This window comes from Chrysochloris asiatica, unplaced genomic scaffold (assembly GCF_000296735.1).
Source record: "Chrysochloris asiatica unplaced genomic scaffold, ChrAsi1.0 scaffold00395, whole genome shotgun sequence".
Taxonomy (NCBI): domain Eukaryota; kingdom Metazoa; phylum Chordata; class Mammalia; order Afrosoricida; family Chrysochloridae; genus Chrysochloris; species Chrysochloris asiatica.
The window spans coordinates 1210357-1220737 of record NW_006408913.1 but is presented as its reverse complement, the minus strand read 5'-3'; the positions used below and the strand labels follow the sequence as shown (position 1 = coordinate 1220737).

Here is a 10381-nt window from a genome sequence, read left to right as displayed (position 1 = left end):
GTATCTTTATGCCTCATCACTAAATCAGAAAGAATAAGAAAACAGAAAAGAAAGAGGAAATTAAAAGGAGCCAAGTCATTTTCTTTCTACAGACCTAGTCACTTCAAGAATACTGAAAGTGCCATGGACTGCCAAAAGAACCAATAGATTTGTTTTGGAAGAAATGCAGCCAGAGTGCTCCTTGGAGGCCAGGATGGCTAAGCTTCGTCTCTCCTACTTTGGACATATTGTCCGGAGGAAACAGTCGCTGGAGAAGGATGTCATGCTGGGTAGGGTGGAGGGTCAGAGAAAAAGAGGAAGACCTCCAACAAGATGGATCAGCCAGGTGGCATCATTGATGGACTCAAGTGTGGCAGCGGTAGTGAGGTTGGCCCAGGATCAAACATTGTTTCGTTCTGCTGTGCATGGGGTCGCTATGAGTCGGTTCCGACTCGATGGCACATGACAAGTCACTTCAAGTTGCTTGCTTGTTTTAGACTTTTACTTCCTCCTCTCATTCCCTTTGCTTCTTCTCCAGAATTAAGAACCACTCCTTTTTGTGACATCCTTTTCTGTTGCTAAGCAACAAACTCAGGACTCCACATATCCCATTAGCCCAGGGAGAACCTTGGACAAAGGAGCTCCAAGAAGGAAGCTGTAGCTCTGTAAAAGGAAAGTTGAGAGGAAGTAGGCCACAGAGATGCTTCGACTCATCATGGAGTCCGCCAAGATTGACCCCCCCCAAAGTCCCGTGCCCTGTCTTTGCGTGACGATCTATTTCAGAGGTGAGAGACAGGATCCCAAATGGGGAGAAAGGAGACCCAGGAAGCAACAGTTATTCAGTGAAAAATTATAGTTACTAATGTGGTGCTAAGTAAGGTCCGTGGTTCAAGCTCACCAGCTGCTCCTTGGAAACCCTATACAGGGTCACTATGGATCGGAATCGATTCTATGGCACTTAACAACAACAACAATGTGGCGCTGTGGGTTAATGCACCAGACTGCAAAGCCGTTTTAACTGCAAGGTCGGGGGATCAAGCTCACCAGCTGCTCCTCGGAAACCCTATACAGGGTCACTATGAGTCGGAATCGACTCACCGGCACTTAACAACAACAACAACAATGCCCTACCATGTAAAAGTTGTCCTTTATGACACAAATATGACGAAGATACCATCTGTTCTTTAAAAACATTATCTTTATTATTTCTCTCATTATGAATTCTTTGCCTCCCATTTTTTTCTAGAGAATGGCTATGGGGCAAAAAGAAGACCAAAACTATGCTACAAGCTGAGGGTTGTTGTTGTTAAGTACTGTGGAGTCGGTTCTGACTCATAGTGACCCTGCACAGGGTTTCCGAGGCTGTAAACCTTTACGGGAGCAGAACGCCTCATCTTTCTCCCGCAGAACCGCTGGTAGTTTCGAACTGCCAACCTTGAGGTTAGCAGCCCGATTCGTAACCACTACGCTACCAGAGCTCCTGAAGGTTAGGTTAAAGAAAGAAAGAAAAAAAAAAAAAACTGCTTTATAGAACTATACTGCTGTTGTTAAGTGTCACTGAGTAGGTGGGTTTGAACCACTAATCTTGCCACTAGCAGTCCAGTGCTTATTCTACAGCTCCACACCAGAACTACAATGAGGATTAAAAAACCAGCCTTTGCTGTAATTTCTAGTAACAACTGCTCAATAATGTCAATGACTTTTATAATTTCTGGTAATAACTGATTAATAATATCAATTACTTTTGAATGAGCTTTGCAATCAACAGAGATTTTTCACAAATATGTCGTTTGCTCCTTACAACAATTCCATAGGAGAGATGAAGTAAGTTTCATTATCGTCGTTGTTTATAGGTAAGGAAAAAGAAATCTAGGAAAGGAGGGAGGTGGACAGACTTATGAAATGAAATGTATCTCTATAACAAAGAGCTGAGAACAAGCTTTGGTTTCCAAGGGTTATGGTTACAAGGTACCACAAACTGGTAACTTAAAATAATAAATTCATTCAATCTCAGTTCTGGAGGCGAAAAGCTTGAGACCAAGGTGTTGGCAGGGTCATATTCTCTCTGAAGCCAAGGAATCTTTCCTTGCCTCTCCCAGCTTCTGGTATCCCTGGCATTCCTTGGCTAAAGCAGGCTAAAGCAAAAAAAAAAAAAAGCCAAAATTTATAACATCATCTGCAGGCCATGTAAAATTATCAACTTTTAAATTACCCTGCAATATTTGTTCAAACACTTAATTACCTCACCCCTAATTACCTCACTCCTGATGTGGTGCCATAGGATTAACACTAGAGACAAACCACAAGGTCAATAGTTCAAACCCCCTAGCAGCTCCTTGGAAACAGGGTTGTTATTTGTCCTAACATATTCAATGGCATTTAACAACTATGTGATGGCTGGAAGTGAGGTTGCCTTGACAGGGCCAGACCAAATGATTTCAAAGGCCTTATAAGGCCTGTGGGCTGGACGCTCCCCACCCCTAGCATACAGCATGGGTCCTACCTCCGCCTTAGTCTTCTCATGGCCATCTTCCCTTTGTGTGTGTGTGTCTCTTCTCCTCATTATAGAAGGATCATAGCCATATTTGATAAGGGCTCAGCCTAATGGCCTCATTTTAATTTGATTTAACTCTGAAAAGATCCTATTTCCAGAAAAGGTCTCATTCATAGGTAGGGGAGGAGGAAAAGTTAGAACCTCAACAAATTTTTCTAGGAGACACAATTCAATCCAAATAGAGCAAAAAGGGAACAGAGAGAGGGGGCAGGGGGAAAGAGTAAACAATCTAGTCATGGAGAATACAGGGAAGTGAATGCAGGCAAGTGAGACACTCAGACCAAGAGGAAAAGGGAGACAAAAACTCATCTATAAGAGACTTGAATACAAAAATGAAACTTCTTTCAGTTCTTTTTTTCTGACCTGTGAAACTGTGCTTGCTGAACATGACAACAGTCAGCTATTGAATATTTTGTTTGGAGACTCTATAGCATGATCTGTCACACAGGGTGACATCATTCTTATAAAAAGTGAGAAATTTTGAACCCCCCAGAAAAAGAGTCAGTACCATATCAGACCTGCAGAATAGACTTCAAGTTTTCTTAGAATGTCGACTCAAACCCAGACTTTGAAATGGTCCCCATACCAATGCCAACCCTGTGGTGTTCTTGCAGATATCAAGAAGAGAACCCATGTGGTGAAAGGAAACAACCCCACATGGAATGAGGTATGTATGACACACCAGGGCAAGCCCAGAGAGGAAGTGACAGCACAATGGTGAGGAGGCAGAAGTGGTGTCCAGGCAGGTGCTCACAATCTCTTCCCAAGGCCATGATGCCTTGAACTGAGCTAACCAGGCTGTGAAGACTTAAGGGTTACAGCAGTCACATCTGTCCACAGTTGTTCTTGGTCTTTAGTCCCCTCTCTGGGGATGGACCATGGTATTGCCCATCAAGTAGTCCAACTTGGCCACCCTAATGTTCCCACAAGCCAGAAGCAGAATTCCCACTCACCTTCCCATCCATTCACATGCCCGTAGTCCCCAAACTCCTAAATTCCTAACACATCCATATCACTGCAGTTCAAGCAACAAGAACCCAGGTAGGATGGCTCACATCCCCTTCAGAAAGTAGACATGAGGGAGGCATCTCTGTTTTAGAGAAACAGTGTCAGCCATTCCTTGCATCTTTCCCCATGTTGCTGGAAAGATGTGATGGGGAGGGTGGAGGAAGGATGCTGGCCTCTCCATGTTTCTCCACAGACCCTAATCTGGCACCTCTGGACCGGTCCCCTAGAAAATGACTCCTTCTTTCAAATTATCCTTCGGGACAAGGGCTCAACAAAGAAAGAAAGGTGAGGCAGAGCGGTGCAGGGGAAGTCTGACTCCCCTGATCAAAGCAACAGCTTTGTATCTTCTCTCATTCTATGACTCATTCAGATGCAGGGGACAGCACTTCAGCTGCTAACACAAAAACAAACAAATCCAGGGTGGGGGGATTTACTGGAAGGATACTGAAACTGGGAGTTCAGATGAGCTAGAATTTGGGAACCCAGCAGCCATTCCAGATGAAACTATAGTCTCTGTTTCTTCATACCTCTTTCCATTCTTTTCTCTCTGATAAACCCTGTTTTCCAAGCCTGTGTTAGTGCCCAACTGAGACAGAAGCTATGGCATCCTAGGACAAAGAATCTGATTGGTAGAGCTTAGGCCAGGTGTCTACTAATGATCAAAAGAGCTATCACTTGGCCTCATTCCCATTCAGAAGAAGTGTGGGAGTAGATGTTCTGGGAAGGGATGTGAGTGGAGCAAAAACTACATCCGAGGCACCCACTGTTCTAGGAACCCAAAAGCCAATTCCCAGCCTCTGGGAGAAAGCCATCTCTAGATAAAACCATTCCTGGGACAGAAAAGAACACTCCTCTCCCCTAACTCAGGATCTCACAATTGCTTCTCATCTCCCAGGTTCATTGGCATAGCCACAGTGCTGCTCAAGCCCTTGGTGGAACAACCGAATGAGGTCCTTTATGTGAAGGACTTACCCCTGCTCAACCATTCTATGGCGCCTACAGATGTGAGTCAAGCCTAAGAAAGACCCAAGAAGAGAGGGCTGAGAGAGTAGGGGGAGCCAGTGAAGTTGGGCTTTGGTGTGTTTCCTGCCCCTGGAGGAGCCTTATCCACTGCCATCATCTCTGGACTCTTCCATTCCTCTATCTATCTACCTACCCACCATGCATCCTTTCATCCATCCACTAAGACTGAATCATTGATTGCCCAGTTGGCATCAGTAACTCTGCTAAGCATTGGAATACAAGATTGAATGAGGCCCACAGTCTACTGGAATAGACCACACTCTCAGTGATAAGCACTCCAGCGTAGACATATACAAGATTCAGTAGAACTAAGCTACCATGGATCAGCAGGGAGTGATTCTGTGTGGGAGGTAATTGAAAGCTTTGGAGAAAAACTGATATTCAAGATGAATCTTAAGGAGAGGTATGAATTTGCCCAGAGGACAAGAAAGGACAAAAATTCTGGGTAGGGAACATAAAGTGTCTATACAAAGGCTGAATGGAGAAGGAAGTGTCATGGTATGTTGCAAGAGTAAGAGCTTATAAGGCTGGTGGACAGGCAGAGACCAGAAGGTGCAGTGCCTTGTGGTCTATGCAGATAAATTGTGGAATCAATCTGATCATTTAAAGGGGACTGAGGGGACACTTGGAGTACCTGAGTAATGCAAATGGTTAACAGTCTTGGCTGCTATCTGGAAGGTTAGTGGTCCAAGTTCACCCTGAGGCACCTCAAAAGAAATGCCTGATGAGCTACTTTTAAAAACAAAAACGAGCAAACCTAGTCACTGAAAACCCTATAGAACACAATTCTACTCTGACACACATAGGTTGGCTACAAGTCAGAGATGACTCAACAGTAACTGGTGTTTGTTTTTAAGAGGACATTTCAGGGCAATTCTGGTGACGATGAGGAGGTTGGGTGGATAGTGAGGGAACTTGGAAGCAGGAGGTCAGTTAGGCGTTTGTAGGAGTTCCCACTTGAAGTAATGTGATGTTTGGCTAGGGGATAAACTATCAGCATTGATGGCTTCTGAACTGGTGCTCAAGTCACCTCTCTATCTCTTCCCCACACATCTACATCCTTTCCTGTCACCACCATCACCACAGTATGGCTCCTTTATGCTCCAGAATCCCCCACAGTGAGCCCTGTTCTCACCTCTCCTTCCCAGACTGCTTAGGCCTTTATGGTATACCTCATACCATGGCCAGCAGTGCCTCACCCAGAGGACAGAGCATGAATCTAACTGAACTAGATCAAGTTCAAGTGCTGAGACTTGACAAAGGATCTCAGGGCCTGGCTTATAATTCTCTTGCCTTTGTTTTTTCAGTGCACTGTCACTCTACAGGTAGCTCTTGTGACCACCCCTGCTATTAAGACAGGTATGTCCTTCCTTGGGTTTTACAGCTTACTGGTTCCCAAGCATAGCTGAAAAGAGTCTTTGGGATCTTTGAGACCCATCCTGTGGCATTTATAGAGGAAATGTGACCAATTCAGAATCCTGGGAGACTCAGGGGTCTAGAGACCAGACATCCAGATACCTCAGTGAGGCCATCTGTCACCACATCATGTCTACTCATCGTTTCTAGACATACAACTATATTCACCAGAGGCTATGGCTCTAAGACACTCTTTTGCCTCAGAACTGAAGCCATTCCCGGAGGTCACCTTTCAGCCAAACAGTTGTTGTTAAGTGCCATTGAGTTGGTTCCAACTCATAGCAAGGGTTTCCTGTACAGGGTTTCTGGGGCTTTTAAAAATCTTTGTGGGAGTAGAAAGCCTCATCTTTCTCCTGCGGAATGGCTGGTGAGCTGAACCACCAACCTTGTACTTCACTGTCCAGTGCTTATCCTATGAAGCCACAGTGCTCCCCACCAAGCAATTGTTGTTGTTAAGTGCCATTGAGTCAGTTCCGACCCGTAGCAACTCCATATAGGGTTTCCAAGGAGCAGCTGGTGAGCTTGCACTGCCATCCTTAAGATTCAAACCGACTTTGCAGTCCAGCACATTATCCCATAGCACCACACCAGGACTCTGCCCAACAGTAGACAGGCTTGTAAAACAAACAGTAACACTCTGAGAGGAACAGGTTCCTGAGAATAATTAATTATACACGATCAAATGGATACTATTTAAATACCTTATGATCCAGCAATTCCTCTACTTGGTATTTACCCCACAAGAAATACAAGCCATAACACGACTAGATATATGCACACCAATGTTCATAACAGGACTATTTACAATAGCAAAAGATGGAGACAGCCAAGTGCCCATCAATTGAAGAATAGATAAACAAACTGTGGTACATACACACAATGGAATATTACGCTACCTTGAAGAACAACAAGGAAGCTGTAAGCTACCACATAACATGGATGAACCTTGAGGACATTATGTGGAGTGAAATTAGTCAGTCACAAAAGGAGAAATACTGCATAGGACCACTATTGTAAAAGACTAAGAAAAAGACCCATACTAAAAGGTGGGGAGGGGGAATTCTTTGCTGGTTACTGGGATGTAGGGGTTGGGATGAGGGAAGGGAGGAGAAGGAAGGTGGTGCACAGGGTAAGGAATAGTTTGTGTGCTGGGGAGGGGCGCAATACACAAGAAGGGAGAGGAGAATGGAAGAACAGGGCAGATGGGAAAACAGGCAGGTTTGCATGGACTAAGTGGGACAGAGGTAAATAATGATGTATGCACAACCTTGGAAAAGCAGGGCTCTGGGATACAGGGATTGAGACATGGTTTGAATGAGTAAAAGGGGGAAAATAATGTTAAGATGCTTGGCTGTCTTTTTTTTTTTTAATGCTTTATTGTGAATTATGTGATCCCATTGTATATCGTTTCCTTGCCATGGTTACCACGCAAGCCTGTGCGCCCCCTCCCTCCCCAGTCATCCACACACCGCCCCTCTCCCTATCCATGTCCAAAGTCTCCAGCCACTCCATCTCCCCAGTCATCGCCTCTGCCTCCATCCCTGGCATCACTGCTTCTCTGGTAGGGTTCCGTCCTCCACTCTTCTCTTTTTATGTTCCCTGGGACCTCTGCTCCTAGACTGCAAGGTTAATCACTCCCCTCCCTTTGCCCCAAAATATCTACCTTTACATTTCCAGCCCTTACAATCAGACCTGATAACAATTATTCGCTATTGTATAGCAAGAGACCTATCTGCATCTCCTTTCATCAGCCCTGACTAGGCAGAATGGATACTACTCAGTGGAGGTTCTACCTTGCTCCATGCCCTCTGGATCTATGTTCCCTCTTGAAAGCTTATAAGCCAGTCACTTCTTGCCTCTGTAGCTCCCCCCACCCCACCCCTACCATTTTGGGTAGCCAGTGTCCAAGTTGCCCATCCCTGTCTTCTCCGTGTGTGGAGGAGATGGGAATGATCCTCACTGTGAACATTTGTTCACTCTTTTGAGCTACTGCTTCCATAGGTGTATGTCAAGTTCATCAAATTGTATCAGATTATTCTTTTTTCCCCTCTTATATCTTCTTCTGTTTGAGCTCTGATTATCCAGCCATTGAAGCCAGGTCAAGTGGGTATAATCTGCAATTGTGGGTGCACTTATGCATGTGCCCTCTCTTCTTATCAACTGGACGCTTCACTTTCCACTCTAGTCCCCTGTGGCTATGTCGCTGACTCCGGGTCCAAGACTCCCCTGGACTTGCCACACTGCTGGCCAACCAGGTCTCCACCAGGGTTCACAGGAGTCTACTGAGCATTGTAGGGCTTAGCTTGCTGTTTCATTGCTGTTTTCCCCACACTTCCTCTTATTGGTGACGAACGTGGTCAATAATCAGAGCATGCATTCCTTTGAGTGTTAGTCTTAGAAGGGGATTGGCCCTGAGGGGGACCCAACCGCTTGCCTTGATGTCTCCTGGGCAAGCCACTTGTTTGTTCTTGTAATAATCAGTCGGCCTGCCTATATTGTTTTATATTTTTCCTGTCAGTCTTTCTTTCAGCAACTATCATCTGTTCTTCTGGCCACTCCAGGCTGGTCTGCTTGTCCTTTCAAGTGAACACTTTCTGGATGTGTTCAGTATTCCACCTATGGTCTTGTGTAATGCAGAGATTCCACAGGAAGCCTCCTTTGCGGGGCACGTTGTATCCCCATTTTAGGTATTCCAATCAGTTATAGGCAGAAGATGGACTTACAAGCTTTCTATGGTGGTATTTGTGGCTATTCCTTTCTCTCCCCCTCAAGTGTCGATTTTATAGTGGTATGCAACGGGAACTAAGATTCAACAGACAGCCAAGCATCTTAACATTATTTTCCCCCTTTCCCCCATTCAAATCATGTCTCAATCTGTGTATCCCAGAGCCCTGTTGTTCCAAGGTTGTACGTACATCATTATTTGTCTCTGTCCCACTTCAGCTTCACATTCATCCTATCATATTTCATTTCATTGCAATGATTAAAATCCCCTCTGTGCATCATCAAATAACCAAAGGATACACCCCACAGGCCTGCCCACCCTACCTCCCCACCCCCCACCCCCGCGCTGTCAGCAAACAGCTCTTCTCCCTCCCTGAGTCCCGTGTCCCCAGCCACTCTATCTATCCATGCCATCATCGTTCCCCCACCATTTTGGGTCTGGGCAGTTTCCAGCACACCCCCCAAGGTATTCTAGTTAGTTATAGGCTGAATACGGGCCCAAATGTTTTCTATTGTGATGTTTCTGGCTGCCTCACCCCAAGTGTCTAGTTCACAATGGTAGGCAAGGGAGACCAAGATTCAAAACACAGCCAAGCATCCTAACATTATTCCCCATTTTCCCCTCTTTCAAGCCATGCCTCAGTCACTGTATCCTGAAGCCCTGTTATTCCAGGGTTGTGCATACCTTGTCATTTAGCTCTGTCCCATATAGCCAATGCGAACCTGCCCAACCGTTCTCCCTGCCACCTTGTTCTTCTTTTCCCCCTCCCTCTTCTTGTGTATTGCCAGCCTTCCCCCCGCCCCACCCCCACCCCCCGCTTTCTTTTGAATCTTGGTTTCCCTGGCATACCATTGTAAAATAGACACTTGAGGGGGAGAGAAAGGAATAGCCAGAAATATCACCATAGAAAACTTGTAAGTCCATGTTCTGCCTATAACTGATTGGAATATCTAAAATGGGGCTACAACTTGCCCAGTGAAGGAGGCTTCGTGCTGAGCCTCTGGGTTGCATGAGACCATAGGTGGAATCCTGAATCCTATCCATAATCTTCTGAGGTGGAAAATTTCCACTTGAAAGGACAAGCAGACAAGCCTAGAGTGGCTAGAAGAACAGAAGATATTTCTTGAAAGACCAACAGGAAAAATACAAAACAATAACAACAGTCTGACTGACTAGTACAAGAACAAGCAAGTTGCTCACCCAGGAGACATCAAGGCAAGTGGTTGGGTCCCCTCAGGACAAACCCCCTTCCAAGACTAAGACTCAAGGGAAATACACGAAATGCAGTCTGACTGGTGACCATGTTGGTCACCAATAAGGGGAAGTAAAGGAAAAACAGCAATGAAGCTGTGAACTAAGTCCTACCATGTTTAATAGACTCCTGTGAACCTGGGTGGAAACCTCGTTGGCCAGCAGTATGGCAAGACCTGGGGACTCCTGGGCCCAGAGTCAGTGACATAGCCACTGAGGACTAGTGTGGAGAGTGAAACATCCAATTGATAAGAAGTAAGGGGATATATATAAGAACATCCACACTTGCAGATAATACGCACTTGATCTGGCTTCAATGACTGGATGATCAGAGCTCAACTAGAAGAAAGAAAAGGAAAAAAAGAGTAATCTGATACAATTTGATGAACTTGACCTACACCTATGGATGCAGTAGCTCAAAAGAG

At 45.3% G+C, this 10381-nt stretch overlaps 1 protein-coding gene across 1 annotated transcript in view; it reads left to right on the top strand.

Moving 5' to 3' along the window:
- The first annotated feature begins 679 nt into the window (after window positions 1-679).
- Window positions 680-10381, top strand: part of FER1L5 (fer-1-like 5 (C. elegans)) — a 79282-nt gene continuing 69580 nt past the window's right edge. The window contains 5 exon segments of the mRNA XM_006876623.1: window positions 680-764; window positions 3148-3200; window positions 3735-3826; window positions 4437-4545; window positions 5872-5923. Coding sequence (XP_006876685.1) covers window positions 680-764; window positions 3148-3200; window positions 3735-3826; window positions 4437-4545; window positions 5872-5923 — 391 coding nt within the window.